Source organism: Cotesia glomerata, linkage group LG5 (assembly GCF_020080835.1).
Source record: "Cotesia glomerata isolate CgM1 linkage group LG5, MPM_Cglom_v2.3, whole genome shotgun sequence".
Taxonomy (NCBI): domain Eukaryota; kingdom Metazoa; phylum Arthropoda; class Insecta; order Hymenoptera; family Braconidae; genus Cotesia; species Cotesia glomerata.
In genome coordinates this window covers 21,498,578-21,517,281 of record NC_058162.1, presented here as the reverse complement: position 1 = coordinate 21,517,281, position 18,704 = coordinate 21,498,578, and the positions used below count along the sequence as shown (strand labels likewise).

Here is an 18,704-nt window from a genome sequence, read left to right as displayed (position 1 = left end):
TAAAAAACTACATAATTAGGAGCTTCGAAATTTTTTAGGTCCTTCCATGCCAAAAGAATAAAAATTTGTGATTTTTCAGTCTTTTGCCGCATTACTTCTGCAAAATGTCATTTTTAATTACAATTATCTCAAGTTTGGTAAGGTCAATTGATTTTCAATTTTAACAGCGTATGTACCTAATTTTGTTGATGAGTGAACTACCTTAAATCAAGTTTTTTTACGATCAAATACCCAAGAAAGTAAATCTAACATCCCAGTAGACATTGAATTATTATCAACTGTCACATTATCTCTAGATTTTTTATTTTGAGGAGAAGGTGGCTTTTCAATAATTTTTTTAGCAATACTGTTCAAGTCAATCAACAACATTTGTTTCTGAAGAATAGGCACAAGCAAATTGTATGTATTGATTTTTTTGTTTATATTTTTTACAGCTTCTTCAGAGTTTTTTAATGCGTTTTGCCATAATTTATCCTCGTCAAATGACAGAGGCGCAGGGCCCAACTCATTTTGTACTTCCGTCAAGTAATTTTCTAGCTCTTTTGTTTCTTCTCGTATTTCTTTCGATAGCCGTATCCATTCTGGGGTAAATCCATTGTCAATTAATATCTGAAAAAAAAAAAAAATATATATATATATATATATATATATATATATATATATATATATATATATATATATATATATATATTATCTGTATATATTATCTGTATATATTATCTGTATAATCAACCCTCGGTGTAATCTGGGGGTGATTTTGACTCCAGTATTTTTTTTAACCTAAAATATTTCTCAAGTTAGTCAAATTATTCGAGACACCCGGTATATATTTGCGAAGGCCAAACTCCACTCTAAATGTATACAAAGAGATAGGGCAGCTGCGTATCATTTTTAATATTGTTACAACGGCCAAGCGAAGAGGACGTGGGGTCAAACTGACCCCTGTGCGTACGTAGTGAGTGTCTGTTAAAAAAATAATATATTTTTTATTCCACGCATAGTGTGCAAGTAAGTGTAAAAAGTTTGGAAAATTCAAAAGTGCACGCTTCACACGTTCATCCTACATGGTTTAAAAAAATGGTACATTATTAACAAAGACCACATAAAGCTTCAGGACTATGAAATTCACGATGGAATGAACCTGAACCTTTTTACCAATAAATAATAATTATGCTAATCATGATTTATATCTTTAAGGTATGCTAACCAGTACACTATATCGGAATTTATTAACATTTGTTGGAGATAACCTGCAACGACCATTTGGGAAAGAAAGTCCGAGTAAAGTGTGACCCGTGAAAAAATTTTCTGATCAGACTATATTAGGCCTGATATAAGCTGTCCATATCAGACTATATATGCCTTGATATAAGTATATCAGACTATATACCCGCCCGGGTAAAAAAAATTATATATAATTATATTACATGTAAGCAACGCTATTCTTATTGCCGAGGCTGACGGCTGTCGAGTATCGTGAGGCCCGAGATCTGTGACATAAGGTCTTACCCCCAGCCTGTGACAAGACTCGCCCCCACTCAACGAGGGTTGAGAGGACTACGAGAGAGATTGTTAGGGGCATTCCGACGCCACCCTTCATGAGGACCTCACGCGATGGGTCCTAGTACAACGTCCCCCAGTCATTGTCATCCCTTAATTATATTGGCTTTTATTAGATGTCTCATTCCGTAGTCATTGTCGGGTTATTACTTGTAGATGTATAAATAAATATGAGTGGTATACAAAATATAAACCTCGAGTCTTACAGATCAGAAGTGGGATTGGAAATCCGTGTTCCGTGGAAAGTGTGGTGTATTAATGTTATAATAAGTTATAATATATTAATTATAATTGAGAAGTTATTGTTAGTGCAAATATTGTGGTTTCGCATCAGTTTCAAGGTCAATACGTTGAGTGCTGGGTCAACTCTACTCAATCCTCAAATTTGGCTACTTCGTAGTTAGATCACCCAAGGTCATGTTACTACATCTTCGAAAATTGCAACTTCTCTGAAAAATTGAAGTAGTTAAGAATATCCATAGCTGCGGTCGAGATAGGCTTTGAAGAGGCGTCGTACTTGCAGAAGGAACCAGGACTAAAGCATCTGGAGAAGGTGGAGTTATGAAGAAGCAGAACAACTCAATGGTGAGCTGTTTTGCAACCGTAATTGCATTCTCAGCAAGTCCACCAGCAATCGGTGCAGAGAATGGATGATGAGTTCAACGCTGAAGAAGTTACTGGATTCAACGTCAGAGCGATATCAACAACGAATGATTACGATAAATTAAATCATCAGCAAATGAGGAATCAGGGCCTAAAGCTGGTCAACTCATTATCGCTCATTTGGTAATACGACACTGAGTGTCATGGTTATAATGAAAGATAAATTTGGTAATGTAGAATTTACAAGTAATTAATTATGATACAACTTGAGTTGGTATATTAAGAGGTATAATCAAGTAGGCTTAGTAATGCTTGCTCGATAATAAATAAAGTGTTATTGCAAGTAGTAATTGTAATAACATGAAGAAATAGTAAATTAATAAATAATGAAGCAGAACTCCGAATTATGCATACCGGATGTAGCATTGATATACTTGCGCGATCAAGTAGTGAGTACTCGCTATGCGGTTCCAAAGAATGTTGTCGCGGTTATAAGTAACTATACATTTTCAAAATAAATAAGCAGTAGTCTTAATCAGAATCACAATATAATTTAGTAACGCCTTGATTTTTAATCGTTACAATTGGATATTAGTTAGCTATAAGAGAGTAGAATGATTGATTTTATTAATGTGGAGTTATTGCAAATTGCAAAGATTAACAATTCGGAAAACGAACTTATTGTTAGGTATAGTTAGTATATATACTCAAATCTGATTGAAAAATAATGAATAAGCATGTTAATAATATATATAAAATATATGACGCCAAGTTTGAAGAAATTATCTTTGGCAAAACTATAAAATAGAACCCGGCGGTCACATATATTTTGTGAACAATACACAAAGGAGAAAGTAGAAACTAGTAAATAGTTATAACGTAGAAATTCGAAATGCCTAAATAACACATGTTGGTATAAAAGTGTTTCTAGTTAAAGTCTTTGAAAAGTTCAAAATATCCTTTTCGTTAGTCGTTGAAAATAAATATTACGTGTTTGCCAGTAACTCAATAAGTAAAATTCATTGTTGGTAGAAAAATTATGTTGAGTCGAGTTTAAGAAAATTTTAAAAACATAACAACACAAAACAGATGGTTTCAAGGACATAGTATTAGAATTACTATACGAGGAAACCTCGGGTTTAGTTTTCTCACAGCCGAGTCTTTATCTCGCAAGAAACCCTTGTTTTATTGCCTTATTGTAAGTACTCAAAAGTTGAGTGGCAACCATGTGTCGGTTACGGGCTAAGTAAACTCATCGGTATAATGCACAAAGTACGAAGTAGTCCTACAATAGATTGTAAATAATTATTGTGTACTGTATTATTGAAATGCTCCTCAGCATTGATTGTAAGCTAGTTAAAACGAAAGATAATTATCTAATTTCACCAACCTTACGTTAGTATGATAGCACTATCATTTGAGTTAGAAAAATCAGATAGTTTTGTAAGAGATGTTATTTAACAAATTTTAACATCCCGTAATAATATCGAATTGGCTAGACATTTTTAAACAAGATGTAAATAAAATAGTTAAGCGTTTGATATCGTAAAGTAGAATTGTCAGTTATAAATTGACAAAGTATATAGTTGATGGATGAAAGTTAAAGATAAATAATTAATAATATTAATGACTAGCAGTCTACCCCGGCTTCGCAGGGTATTTAACAATAATTTGAAAATATAATATAGCCTATGTCATCCGGGGATAGTGTAGCTTCCCAACGGTGAAAGAATTTTGCAAATCGGTTCAGTAGTTCCGGAGTACATTCAATGCAAACAAACAATCAACTTTTTCCCCTTTATAATATTAGTATAGATTATTGAAGTCGATTATTGTGAATGCTAGGTCATTAATTGATGTACTAATTGCATACTAGAAAGATGAAGAATTAGATGAGCGATTAAATAATTCAGCACTATATTCTAAATTCATATCGGTATTTTTGCGAAGAGTTATCACTGAGCATTGTTAATTAATATCGCACAATACTCGGATGAAGTTTGCAAATTTAAATTGTAATCGAAATTATCATTTTTAAAATCACCATGTGGTATCGGACTACTACGAAATTATTAAATGCCCTGCCGACAGAACAAGATTTTAAGATCTTAAAGTAATAGAAACGTCGGTCAACAAGATCGATATTTACGTAATTGCAAAATAGTTTGGTTTGAATCTGTACAGTAGCGCAGTTACTGTCCCTTAAACAATAGTAGTCTTGTTTAAGACTGCGGGTTAATTTTACGACAAGTAATAGTCAGGTAGTAAACTCAGGTCAACTGGACCTCAAAAAAAAAGGGGTCGTGGATACTGGTTAGAGTATATTGTCACATCAGCTATAAGGTATCGGTTGTTAGAATTGCTATGGTTTAACATTGAGTACGTTGAGTATCTTAAAGTACGGGGAATCAGCTATACGTCCTTCTTGGATGTTGAGTGAACGAAATGTGGTTTCTCGTACCTGTATAAAATATGATTGAAATTCAAGCTGGAATTTCAGCGATAGAATATGTGAGCATAGTAACCATTAAAAATTAAATAAAATAATTATTAAGTTATTGTAATTAAGGCTTGATGAAGATAAGATTTATATATCGTCGAGAGCATTACATCTGTCTCTAGCTAAAATGTTAATTCATGTCTTCAAAGTTTCTGACTAGGCTTCGAAGGTGGTCCTGACGAGTGCTGAAGTATCAACTCGTCTGGGATACGTCTGTTGCTCGAGTAACCGTTGTACAGATATTACCGAGTCAGTATGGACGGCAGCGATAGCTGTTGAAGATCTTTCAACAATTGACGATAGTGCATGAGATGCACGAACGTGTGCATCGAGTACGTCATGGACCGTCATTATGATTGTAGACGGAAAACCAGGAATCTTGAAGGGATTTCAGTGGTAAGACGTTACATCGTCGACACTCTTAATCTGTTCTAGATAAAAAGCTGAGTTGGACTATCACGTTGGCCGTTCAACTCTTGACAGTGTAAAATTAAGCGGTTGCAGCAACAATCGGCACTTATTAGTGCAAACCTGGAGGAGTTGGTGAACAGCTGGAGTGATCCTGAGCTCCGTAGTAGCAAGGATACTTCATTAGTGCACCGAATATGACCTAACTCATTACAAATGGAGGCCAGATGGAGGAGGATTTGCATCCTAATGCTGGCTAGGGAGTCATCGTCCTAGTAGTTGCGTCGAGAGACTGCAAGATTAGGGAATCAATCAAGTGCCGTATGGCAGTAGCTTCTCCGCACTACTAGTGGTTTAATTTGAGAAAGCCGATATGAGTCGTGTGATCCTTGAACGATCGGGCGGTCAGTGATGACCGGGCGACGACTCCAACGTCCTGGTGGTTACGTCGAGAAACTGCGAAGATCTTAATCGATCAAGCGCCGGTTGGCGGTGGTTTCTCTGTACTGCTAGTGGTTTTAGTGATATCTGTCACGAAGCATGCAGTCGTTATTGAGTACTAACGACGTAAATGGGTTAAGCTTGAAATTGTACGCATGAAAATTGAATGGAATGTTAAAATTTAGAGCTGCAGACAAGCTATATGGCGAGTAGTGATTCGTATCCGGTGGACGGCTGAGTCAGATACGAAGTCACTGGTGCCAATTGGTCGGCTCTAAAGTTTAAGCATGTATGACTGGATCAGCGGTATAGACACATGCCCTGAGTCCAGTAGGTAGAGGATGCACATGATTATTGTCTAATTGTAATGTGTTGTTGATTTTTGATAAAAAAGAGAACGGCTTTGATCTTACAATAGGAATGGCTGCATGATATTGCATGATATCTTATATTTTTCAAATACTGATAATACTCGAATATTATTTTAGGTCAAAAATAGTGATATAGCAGGCAAAGTGACATGGTCACTTGAACGAGCAGCTGACCACTAGTCGCGAGGACGCGAGCATCATCAGGACGGCCGACTGTAAGCAACGCTATTCTTATTGCCGAGGCTGACGGCTGTCGAGTATCGTGAGGCCCGAGATCTGTGACGTAAGGTCTTACCCCCAGCCTGTGACAAGACTCGCCCCCACTCAACGAGGGTTGAGAGGACTACGAGAGAGATTGTTAGGGGCATTCCGACGCCACCCTTCATGAGGACCTCACGCGATGGGTCCTAGTACAACGTCCCCCAGTCATTGTCATCCCTTAATTATATTGGCTTTTATTAGATGTCTCATTCCGTAGTCATTGTCGGGTTATTACTTGTAGATGTATAAATAAATATGAGTGGTATACAAAATATAAACCTCGAGTCTTACATACATAATTATTACGAATTAATTCAAACTCCTAATATAATTATATAGAACGATCTATAATTATAAATAATTAGTTCCATAGAAAAAAAAAATTAGGAAAACGGTTGACCCTAAAGGCTATCCCTGCAACTTACCGCTAATTCCGTTGATACCTGGCCGCTTTTTTTGAGCTCTTCGAGCTCAAAAATACAATCGGTGTGGTTTTATGAGTTCTCCGAGCTCAAAAAGATACTTTTTCTATGCTTTTGAGCTCTCTGAGCTCAAAAGTCTGATAGAAATTTCACAGAACACTATTTTTTGAATTTTCAAACCGCAATAACTTTTGAATGAATGAACGGATTTTTACGCGGTTGGCGGCATTCTACGCACTTTTTTAAGCCTCATAAAGAATTTCTAAGTTTTAATTGGTCAAACTAGAAATTTCGGAGTAACTCCGAAAAAACACTTTTTTTGGTTTTCTTTCGTTCACGATATCTCTCGAACGAATCAACCGATTTTGACCGGATTGGCGGTGATCGACGTGGTTTTTTAAGGTTAAGAGCTGATTAGTTTTTGGAATCGATCGGTAGAGCCGTTTGAAAGTTATTCCAAAAAAACCACTTTTGAAAAAATTTTTTTTCTTATTCTTTTTGAGATTTTTCCAAATTTCTTGAAATCTATCGTTTCAAATTAACAGGAAATCTAAGTTTGGCGAAGCCCTTTCGAATGGCATCAACCGCGATGAAATCGGTTCAACCGTTCAAAAGTTATGAGAGTTTTACATACTCTCACACACACACACACACACACACACACACACACACCCGTCGGAAGAAGCCAAACTCCCACCGGGCGCGTCCCCAGGTGGCGGATAGGGGGGTCCTAACCGGTCGTAAGATCGGCGGATTGGGGCGAAATAAAATAGCCTTCGCGGACCAAATCAGGCATCGGAGCTGAAGAGTAACAGCCACCGTCCTTGTATCCTTGTGGGTCGAAAAAAGCTCGCTGTTCTTCGGAGCAGAGGGTAAGAGCGAAATAAAATAGCTCTCGCGGTAAAAAACGAAAACTCCCCTTTCGGCAGGAAGGGTTGGTCACACCATCTGACCTAGGGTCACGTACGCAAGCGGATAAGGTGACGCTGCTCGAAAGAGATGTGCGAAATGATCCTTATAGCGCGGTGTACGTGGTAACTCCCGGCATCTACGTGCCGCACCCACGGGAGCAAGAGGAAGCCGATGAAGGAAGCAGGTGCAGGGTCGAAGCGGTTGAGAATTCCCGCTTCAATGACCGAAAGCTCTTATAGCAATGGAGGTAGCTGTAAGAGTGATCACCCCTCCACTTCCGGAGGCATCGCGTTCGGAGACGACCTTTTGCTTTGGAGTATCACTCAAAATCATGGAAGAAACGAAAAATCAAGAAAAGGACAGGAGTATTAGTGGGCCTCACGCCCAAGAAGCAGCGATTACCGTAAGCGCTGAGATGAAGCGGACGCTAGCGCTGGAACGCCTCGAAAAGCTGACCAGCGAACTGCATGAGTTTGTCCAATCAAAAGTCAATATCCATAAAGAGATAAAGGCTAAGGCAACCGGGGTAGTTAACGCCTTTCGAAGGTTTAAAAAACTGGACGAAGAATGGCAGTCACCTCGACGACTCACTCCTCGTTTTACGCCGGAGAAGAGCAGTCAACTTACTGTGGAGATCGAAGAATCAATGGACACCGGAGGCGATGCTGACGGTGAATCTGATGCTAAAGACGAAGGTCATACTTCCAACAAGTCTAACAAGAGGAAGGACCGAAACTCCCCAGATCGAATAGATGGGCGATTGACGAAGAGAAAGGACTTGAAACCAAGTCCTTCGAAAAACGTGATGAAGCAGAACGCCGAAAAAAAAGACGCGACTGATTGGAAAGATGTCCACACAAGGAAAGAGAAACGGAGGCTAGCCAAAGAACAGCTCCCAAAGGAGCCTCCAAAGAAGCCCAGGCCGGAGCCTAAGCGCAAAAAACCGCTCAAATGGATCAGACCCGACGCACTGATCATCCGCCCGGCCGAGAAAGCAAAGTACGCCGAGATTTTGCGTCGCATAAAGAAGGACGTCCCTGATGAGCAAGTTCGCACAACAGTGGACAAGATCAACAAGACCAGAAGCGGGGACTTGCTGATTACGATTTCGCGGAAGTGCGTGGACAAAGGCCAAGGCCTGCAACATACCATCGCAAACATTCTTAAGGAGGAGGCCAAAGTGATCTGCAAAGGGCCACAAGAAGACATCGAGATCCGAGACCTAGATGACACCACAACAAAGGAGGATATTCAGGCTGCCCTGCATACGGTAACCAAGGAGCTCTGCGAAATACTACCAGAGACAATCAAGATCCGCAAAGCCTACAGAGGTACCCAAACCACTGTCGTGACACTACCGGCTGCAGCAGCTCAGAAGATATTAGAAGGAAGCGGTAAAATCTGAATTGGCTGGGTCAACTGCCGAATTAGAGCCACGAGGAAACCTACCCAATGCTACAAATGCTGGCATTTCGGGCACCACGGATCCCAGTGCAGAAGCAAGACAGATCGATCCAAGCTATGCATCAGATGCGGCCAAGAAGGACACAAGATTGCGGACTGTAAAAACCCAGCGAAGTGTGTATTATGCGTGGAAAATAAGAGCGCAGAGAACGCTGCCCATCACGCCGGCACATATAGGTGCCCGGTATACAAAGAGGCACTCCAGAGAATGACAAGCAAGCAAACATGAGGATATTACAGCTTAACCTCAATCACTGTGAGGCCGCGCATGACCTGCTCGTGCAGACCGTGCGTGAATTAGAGCTTGATTTAGTAATAATAGCAGAGCCATACAGACACCTAAATAACCAACCGTGGGAAACTGACAGCACCACCAAGGCTGTCATCTGGTCCTGTGGCAAACTCCCCTTCCAGAGCATAGTGAGCAATGATAGCATCGGCTTTGTAGCAGCTTCTATTAACGACATCCATTTTTATAGTTGCTATGCACCACCTAGCCTTTCCATTGCCGACTTTACTGATTTCCTGGATCGACTAACCGAAGACGCAAAGCAATACTACTCAGTAGCTATAGCAGGGGACTTCAATTCCTGGGCGGTAGACTGGGGCAGCAAGCAGACTAATGCGCGAGGCAAAGCACTACGTGAAGCAATGGCCTCACTGGACGTGGTCCTTCTCAACATCGGTGAGACACAAACATATACCAAGGGAGAGGCTAGTTCGATAATAGACCTCACATTCGTCAGCAGCAGCTTATTGAAAGGAAACTATTCTTGGGAAGTCTTAAACACCTACACCGCCAGCGACCACAGTGCAATACTTTGGGAAATATCAGCTGGCCGGAGCCCTCAAAAAGCAACTAGACAAACTAATGCAGCTGGATGGAAAGTGAAAGACTTTGACTCGGAAGCTTTGGTAGTAGCCTTAGACAGTGACTCGACCATCATCACAGGAAATGCTGTAGAGAAGACGAAGGACTTAATGACGAGAATTGCCCAGGCGTGCGACACCTGCATGCCCCGTAAGCGTGGCATCAATAAAAGACCATCGGTGCACTGGTGGAATGATCAGATTAACGCCCTTCGCACAGCCTGTCACAAAAAGAGAAGATTATCACAGCGTGGCCACCGACGACCTAACTCTGCGGAGCTGGTCGCAGAATACAAAAAGGCCCGTCGAGAACTGAACAAGGCCATCAAAGATAGCAAAAGACGCTGTTGGAAGGAACTCGTCGATGAGGTAGAAAAGGACCCATGGGGCAGACCGTATAGGGTGGTCATGACCCACTTGAAGCGCCAGCCAATGCCATCACCTACGTGTCCACAGCTCCTGGAAAGAATAGTTTCTACGCTGTTTCCTCGACAAAGTAAGTTCGGCTATTCTTCATTGCCAGTAAATCAAGAAGATATTCCACCTGTCACAGAAGAGGAACTGATGGAGGCGTGCAACCGAGTAGGGAATAATAAGGCGCCGGGATTGGATGGAATCCCGAATATCGCATTAAAAACAGCTATTAAAGCAGCGCCAAATCTATTCTTAGATACCTACGATTCGTGCCTCAAAGAAGGGATTTTTCCTAGAAGATGGAAACATCAAAGACTTGTACTTCTCCCTAAAGGGAAGAAGCCACCGGACGAGCCATCGTCCTACCGACCACTCTGCATGCTGGATACAGCGGGTAAGATATTAGAGCGTATAATGCACCAACGAATAGAAGCAGTCGTCGATCCACTCCTAGCAGAAGGCCAGTATGGTTTCCGGAAAGGACGATCAACGCTGGATGCGATCAACCTGGTGGTCGATACAGCTAAGGAGGCAATCGCTGGAAAGAGATGGGAACGTGGCAGAAAGAAGTATTGTTTAGTGGCTGCCTTGGACATCAAAAATGCCTTCAATTCCGCTAACTGGGACTGCGAGCTCTCGAAGATAAAGAAGTGCCAGGATACCTGCGCAGAATGGTAGCAAACTACTTTACAGACAGAGTCCTCAAATATGACACTAAAAACGGTCCAAGGGAGTACGAAATAACCGGAGGAGTGCCACAGGGCTCGGTTTTGGGTCCTTTGCTGTGGAACATCATGTATTATGGTCTCCTGAGAGTTGCATTACCATCAGAGGTGAAACTTTTAGCATATGCCGATGATGTAGCGGTAGTCATTGTCGCGAAACACTTGAAAGAGATCAATCTGGCTTTCGATATCACATTTAGCCGGATTAACCTATGGATGGAGATGATGAAGTTGGAGTTAGCCAAGCACAAAACTGAAGCTGTGCTCATCACCAGCAGAAAGATCGTAGAAAACATCAAGCTGAATGTCGGCGAGCAGGAGATCGCATCGCAACCATTTATCCGATATCTGGGGGTGACGCTGGATGCCCGACTGAACTTTAAACAACAGATCGAACACGTAAGTGCTAAAGCATCAGCGGTGGTAACTAGCGTATCAAGACTGATGCCGAATGTTGGAGGCCCGAAGCAGAGCAGGAGACTATTGCTGTCGTCAGTAGTCACATCAGTGCTCACATATGGAATATCCGTTTGGGCAGACGCGCTGGAGACCCAAAAATCATGGAGGAAAGCCGGACCGGTCTACCGATTAAGTGCACTGAGAGTTGCAAGCGCCTTCCGCACAATATCCGAGGAGGCAGTGTGCGTCATTTCTGGAACTCTGCCTCTTAGAGTCCTAGCTGAGGAAAGACGGAACCTATACCACCGAAAGAGGTCATCTACACTGAGCGCTGAAGAACTGAGAACTGAAGCGCGACAACATAGTATAGCAAGATGGCAATAACTATGGGATGCTGCGGAGAAGGGAAGATGGACTCATCGACTTATACCAAGGATTGACGTTTGGCTTAACCGGAATCACGGCGAGGCCAACTACTATCTGACCCAGATGTTATCAGGACACGGCTGTTTCCGGGAGTACCTTTATCGCTTTAAGCACGATAATTCCCCAGAGTGTCCGTCTTGCCCAAGAGTTGCTGAAAATGCGGAGCACGTTTTCTTTGAGTGCCCTCGTTTTAACCCACAGCGTGATGAGTTAGAGAAGATCCTGAACAAGAAAATCACACCAGAGTCAATAGTAGAAGAAATGCTGTCATCCGAAGCTGCCTGGAACGCCACAAGTACGTTTACCACCGAAGTGCTTACAGAGCTGCGTTCCATTGAAAGAAAAAGGGCAAATGACAGAAACTAGAAGGAAGGAAAAATAACACCTTAGCCACCAGAAGGAATAGCAGTAGCTAGATCCTCCCCTCACGAAGTAATGCCTGACGGCGGTTTCCATGAGGGATTAGAGGAAAGAAGAAAAGGGGTTTAGGGTTTAGTGGGTAGGGGCGTTAGCATCGAGTTTTAGTATGACGCTGCGTCGAGTCGCCACATATCCAGGCCGAACAGCTATGCCTGGAATCCGTAAAAAGGATTCCCCCCCCCCTAAGATAAAAAAAAAACACACACACACACACACACACACATAGTGACATCCTCGCGGGAATAGTCAGGGAAGCTTCCTAGGACCTCAAAACGTCGAGATCTGATGAAAACTCGATTTTCGAAAAACGGGGTGAAACCAATAACTTCCCGATTTTTGAAAATTTTAAATTTTCTTAACGGGAAGTTAAAAATCGGCGTGTATGGGAATCCAACCCTGGACCTCACGCTTGAAACACTAATTCATTACCTGTTTACCTAAGAGATTTACTAGAAGAGCAAAGTTTGTTATAACTACAAATAATGCAAATCGTATACATGATCGGTTCGTAGAGAACAAAATTTTTTATCTAATTTATTAATTATTAATTATCAATATATACGTAATAATGGTATCTATATGTAGATTTATAAAATTATCTATGCATACATGAAATCACAAAAATGATTCTACGACATTGTTAAGGTACTTCGTTGCTTTAGAATTTATAATTCCTTCAAAATTAAAAAAATAATAGAGGTAGAACCAGAATTAAAAGCTCGAATTTTGATGGAATTATTTTTGTTTAGTATATGGAACTATATATTGCTGGAGGGCCCGGCTTACAATTTATGAACTTGACAAAACTAATAATTTTTGTGAAATAAAATTTTTTTTAATTCCTATTATTTAATTCGCAAAATCCTATTTATTGAAAGATTGTTAATTATTGGAGTAACAGACTCTTAGATAAAAAAAAGAGAATGTTTTATAGTAATCACAAAATACCCATCTGAGTAAAAAAAATTATATAGAATTATATATGATTCTTATATAATTATATATGAATTATATATACAATAGGGTAGCGCAAAAAAACCGACTATTTTTTTTTTGAATCTCGAGTGAAAAAATGTTAGTTTTTGATGTTTTAAGAGCCCTCTCCAAAGAACAGCTTAAAAAAAAATTTTTAAGAGGTCGCTCCAAATTTTTTTTAATTTCAAAAATCGTCAAAAATCAATTTGTTTTTTTAACTTCCCGCTAAGAAAATCGGGAAGTTATTGGTTTCACCCCGTTTTGCAAAAATCGAGTTTTCATCAGATCTCGACGTTTGAAGGTCACAGGAAGCTTCCCTGACTATCCCCGCGAGGGTGTCACTATGTCTGTATGTATGTATGTATGTGTTTTTTTTTCTTTTTGTTGTTGCTAATGCATTAGAGTAACTCTTTATTATAAGCTCTTTAAGCATTCACATTATCTTCAGTTTTTTTTACAAAAGTTCGAAACTAATCTCTACTTGAACTTATGTATAATCATTAATTTCTGGCGACGGTTGATAGCTAGTGATGTAATCAGTCATCTGATGATGTCTCGATACTGTACCAACATTCAAATAGAATGCATTCGTTGGCCCAAAGCAGGTTACAGTTACCGCATAGATATTAACGGTGGAACCTGACATCGTTATATTGATGGTGATGTTCGGACAGTTTTTTGCCTTCAGCACGGTGATGTGGAACGTATCTTCGGAAACCAAATGACCGATACTCGGATGTATCGATCAAATGTCTTGCGCAATAAAATAGATACACCATGTGACACACCATTGTTATCGACTAAACACCCTCCTCTCTCCTTTCCCCATAGATGTTACAGGGAAGACTAGATCGGAACCGCGTTAGCATTACTTCAATCCAGTTCTTGTTGCGTCTCACAACATCTACTTTTTACTACTGGTTTCTAATCCTTTTCTGCGATTCTTTCTTTTAAAAGGCGCTGCGCATAGGCTGCGACAGATGACCAGTTTTCTTTTTTTTTTATCATGCAGGTTACCAAGCTCTCAGGGGAAAGCGTGGTGCCTATTGTTCCTTCGGTGCTGCTTTTGTCGTCTTTCCACCGATCACACTCGAAGAACGCGTGCTCGGCGTTGTCAATTTTGTCAGGGCAGTATTTGCACGTTGGTGTGCTGTGCAAACCCATCTTGAAATGATAGACATTGAACTACCCATGTCCCGTCAATAGCTGGGTCAGGAAGAAGTCCGTGTCCCCGTGCTTCCGAGAAAACCAGACGTTGATATTTGGGATCAGGCGCGCCGTCCATCTGCCCGTCTCTCCCGATGTCCATCGGTCCTGCCACTCTTGCTGCGTTTCCGTTTTTATCCTCGTTCTTGCATCCTTCATGTTGTCGTCACTATCTTTAGCGTCATAGAGTTTTGCTATTTTGAACGCTAATAGGTCAATGGACGCGGCTCCCGCAATGACCAATACGGCCGCTTCGGAAACTGTGCGGTAGGCACAGGCAACCCTGAGAACGCCTCGCCGCTGTACTGCTGCTATCTTTCGCCGGTAGGTTTTCTGCTTTAATATGTCTGCCCACATCTCCGCTCCACAAAGCAGTACCGAGTGGACTGCTTCTAGAAGAACTCTTCTCTTTTTTGTTCTTGGTCCCATGGTGTTGGTCATAATTCGTGTTAGGCTAGACACCGTCTTGCTGGCTTTCTTGTATGCACTGTCGAGGTGTTCGCGGAAAGATAGTTTCTCGTCTATCATTACTCCTAGATAGAGCAGGGCCCTTGTTGACGTCAGTGTTGTTCCTCCCATGTCCACAGCGAATGGTTTTGGGAACCATTTTTGACGTGTCAAAACGACCATCTCGGTTTTCTGTTTGGCGAGTTTCAGATGATGCTTATTAAGCCAAGTCTCGACGGCGTCAATGGTTTCCCGAACTAGCAGTTCGGCTTCTTCTACGCTGTCCACCACTATAGTGGCCGCAACGTCGTCTGCAAAGCCTTTTAGCTCTACTTGCTTTGGCAACGGGATTTCAAGAAGCTCGTCGTAGACATAATGTCGCGGATATAGTTTCAGTGGACAAGGTGTCGTATAACCGTATTATCAACTGCTATCAGTCTTATGAGCTCGAAGAGCTCAAAAGCATACAAAAGCTATTTCTTTGAGCTCGGAGAGCTCAAAATAACACACAAATTTTATTTTAGAGCTTGAAGAGCTCAGAAACGTCATAAGTGCTATTTTAAGCGTTTAGGTATGGAATTGGTGGGAAGTTGCAGGGATGGCCTTCAGGGTCAACCGTTTTCCTAATTTTTAACTTCCCGCTAAGAAAATTGAAAACTTTCAAAAATCGGGAAGTTATTGGTTTTACCCAATTTTTCGAAAATCGAGTTCTCATCAGATCTTGACGTTTTGAGGCCCTAGGAAGCTTCCCTGACTATTTTCACGATGATGTCCGTACGTCTGTGTGTGTGTGTGTGTGTGTTTTTTTTTTTTTTTTTTTTTTTTATAGAGGAGGTAAAATACGTTTACGTATGCCAGGACTTGGTGTTGTTGCCAGGACTAGGTGTTGGTGCCTGGGTATGTCGGACTCAGAAGACAATATTATTTTGCAACGATACCGACTAAACATCCTCCTCTCTCGTTTCCCTATAGATGTTACAGGGAAGACTGGATCAGGACCGCGTTAGCATTACTTCAATCCAGTCCATGTTGTGCCTCACGACACCTACTTCTTGTTTTTACTGGTTTCTAATCCCTTTCTGCGATTTTTTCTTTCAAGAGACGCTGCGTGTAGGCTACTACAGCTGTCCAGTTTTCTTCTTTTTTGATCATGCAGGTTACCAAGCTCTCAGGGGAGAGCGCGGTGCCCATTGTTTCTTCGGTGCAGATTCTATCGTCCTTCCATCGATCACACTCGAAAAACGTGTGCTCGGCGTTGTCAATTTTGTCTGGACCGTATTGGCACGTTGGTGTGCTGTGCAAACCCATCTTGAATAGATAGGCATTGAACTGCCCATGTCCCGTCAGTAGCTGGGTCAGAAAGAAGTCCGTGTCCCCGTGCTTCCGAGAAAGCCAGACGTTGATGTTTGGGATCAGTCGCGCTGTCCATCTGCCTATCTCTCCCGACGTCCATCGGTCCTGCCACTCTTGCTGCGTTTCCGTTTTTATCCTCGTTCTTGCCTCCTTCATGTTTTCGCCACCGATTTTAGCGTCGTAGAGTCTTGCTCTCTCGAACGCTAATAGGTCGATGGGCGCAGCTCCCGCAATGACCAATACAGCCGCTTCGGAAACCGTGCGGTAGGCGCAGGCAACTCTGAGAGCGCCTCGCCGCTGCACTGCTGCCATTTTCCGCCGATAGGTTTTCTGCTTTAATATATCTGCCCATATTTCCGCTCCATAAAGCAGTACCGAATGGACTGCTTCCAGAAGGACTCTCCTCTTTTTTGTTCTTGGTCCCATGGTGTTGGTCATAATTCGTGCTAGGCTAGACACCGTCTTGCTGGCTTTCTGGCATGCATTATCGAGGTCTTCGCGGAAAGATAGTTTCTCGTCTATCATTACTCCCAGATAGCGCAGGACCCTTGTTGACGTTAGCGTTATTCCTCCCATGTCCACAGCAAATGGTTTTGGGAACCATTTTTGGCGAGTCAGAACGACCATCTCGGTTTTGTGTTTTGCGCGCGCGCGCGTGTGTGTGTGTGTGTGTGTGTGTGTGTGTGTGTAAACCTCTCGTAACTTTTGAACGGCTTGACCGATTTCGGTCTCTAACATCGCTGTTGGAGTCATTCGAAAGGGCTTCGCCAAACTTAGATTTCCTGTAAGTTGGAACGGATTCGGACCAGTAGATTATGAGAAATTGCAAAAAAAGTGACAAAAAAAGTTGTTTTTTTTTTTATTTTTCGGTTGATGCGTTCGTGAGATATCGTTGTCGAAAAAAACCGAAAAAAGTGTTTTTTTTGTAATAACTCCGAAATTTTTCATCAGATCAATTTTTTTGTTCAAAATTATTTATAGAACTCAAAAAACCACATCGATCGCCGCCTACCGCGTGAAAATCGGTTGATTTATTAAAAAGTTACAGCAGTTTGAAAATTAGAAAAATCGTGTTTCATCGAATTTTGATGAGACTTTTGAGCTCGAAGAGCTCAAAAGCATAGCAAAGCTATCTCTTTGAGCTCAGAGAGCTCAAAATAACACATAAATTGTATTTTTGAGCTCGAAGAGCTCGAAAACGTCATAAGTGCAATTTTAAGCGCCTAGGTATGGAATTAGCGGGAAGTTGCAAGGATGGCCTTCAAGGTCAACCGTTTTTCTAATTTTTTTTTTATACATTTAGTATAAATAAGCCTCAACATACTGACATACTAATTACACAAACAAAATTTTTAGGTAAATAATTACCTCGTTCAATTTATGAGTAACAAAATCAACATAAGGGTTTTGTGCGCTAGCTCGATCTCTCAGAGGTTTTCCCATACCAGGCAGGTCTTTAAACTCTCCTTTGTTCATAGACTCCTGAATCAAGTCTTCAACCAATCTATCAATACCAAAACGCGTTTTGACATCTCCAGCACGACGCTTGTCCATTCCTACCAGAGTATTTCTCTCAGCAGCTTGTATTTTCTGCAATCTGTGCTCCATTACATTGTCGATGGCTTTTTGCGCTCTTTCTCTAGTATGTCTTCTTTGTCTTTCCGACAATGTGCCAATGCCAGTGTCGTAGGCCAAGAAATGCCGATGTTGGGGTGCTGTATGCTAAAATTATCACCAAATGTATTAGTAAAAAATAAATTATTTATTACTAATAATTACTTCATGAAGCTATTACTTTGATATCAAATTCTTCGACTTCCAGCAATGAGTCATTGTCTTCTTTGCAAGAACTTCTTTCGCGTTGAATCAATCTGTATGCACTTTCAATCTGCAACAAATTCACTAAATTACAAGAAATTTCTTCTTGATTTATCAATAATTTATTCATTAATAAAAATGATTTACTTCAGAAAATTTCATCGAATTAGCCCTTGATGACCCGCTGTCTGGATGGTATTGTTTGGCTAAATGAACAAACGCTAACCTCAAATCTTCATCTTCACAATCTTCCCTCAATCCAAGTGTTTCATACGATTTCTAATTAATTTAATCAGATTTTTTATTGATTTAATCTCAAATTTAAAAAAACAATCAACAAAGAAGAAATATTAAAGTGTATTTAAGTTTTTAATATTTTATAAATTTTATTGTTTTCTAACCTTACTGGCGTTATTTAAAGAATATTGCTAATTCTTTTTAATTTTCTCATGTTTGATATTTAAAAAAATTTTTTATTATAATTATTTAAAAATGAATTACCTTTAATGTCCGATGTTTGTAGCGACATTGTTTTATGTTCACGTTTAATCTTTGCAAGCAAAAACTTAACTTATTTATGGAAACCGAACAATTAGGTGAAGAAAATAACATTGTTAATTATTTATCACTCGAACAATTAATAAATTACTTATTTTATTATTTAAAAATTTTTTACTGCGTAAAAATTTGTATTATGTCACTTTTAGAA

General features: G+C 40.7%; 1 protein-coding gene across 2 annotated transcripts; it reads right to left on the bottom strand.

The window, feature by feature from the left end:
- LOC123266354 (dnaJ homolog subfamily C member 28) lies at positions 1-18,704 on the bottom strand. Of its 2 annotated transcripts, XM_044730590.1 has the most exons (6): positions 18,497-18,704; positions 18,143-18,274; positions 17,973-18,065; positions 17,546-17,899; positions 177-609; positions 1-97 (listed from the first exon to the last, which is right to left on the bottom strand). In XM_044730590.1, the coding sequence occupies exons 1-5, from the start codon at positions 18,605-18,607 to the stop codon at positions 208-210; spliced, it is 1,092 nt and encodes a 363-aa protein (XP_044586525.1). In that variant the 5' UTR covers positions 18,608-18,704; the 3' UTR covers positions 1-97; positions 177-207. The 2 variants fall into 2 exon arrangements, with proteins under 2 accessions (XP_044586525.1, XP_044586523.1); XM_044730588.1 differs by having other exon boundaries at positions 2-609.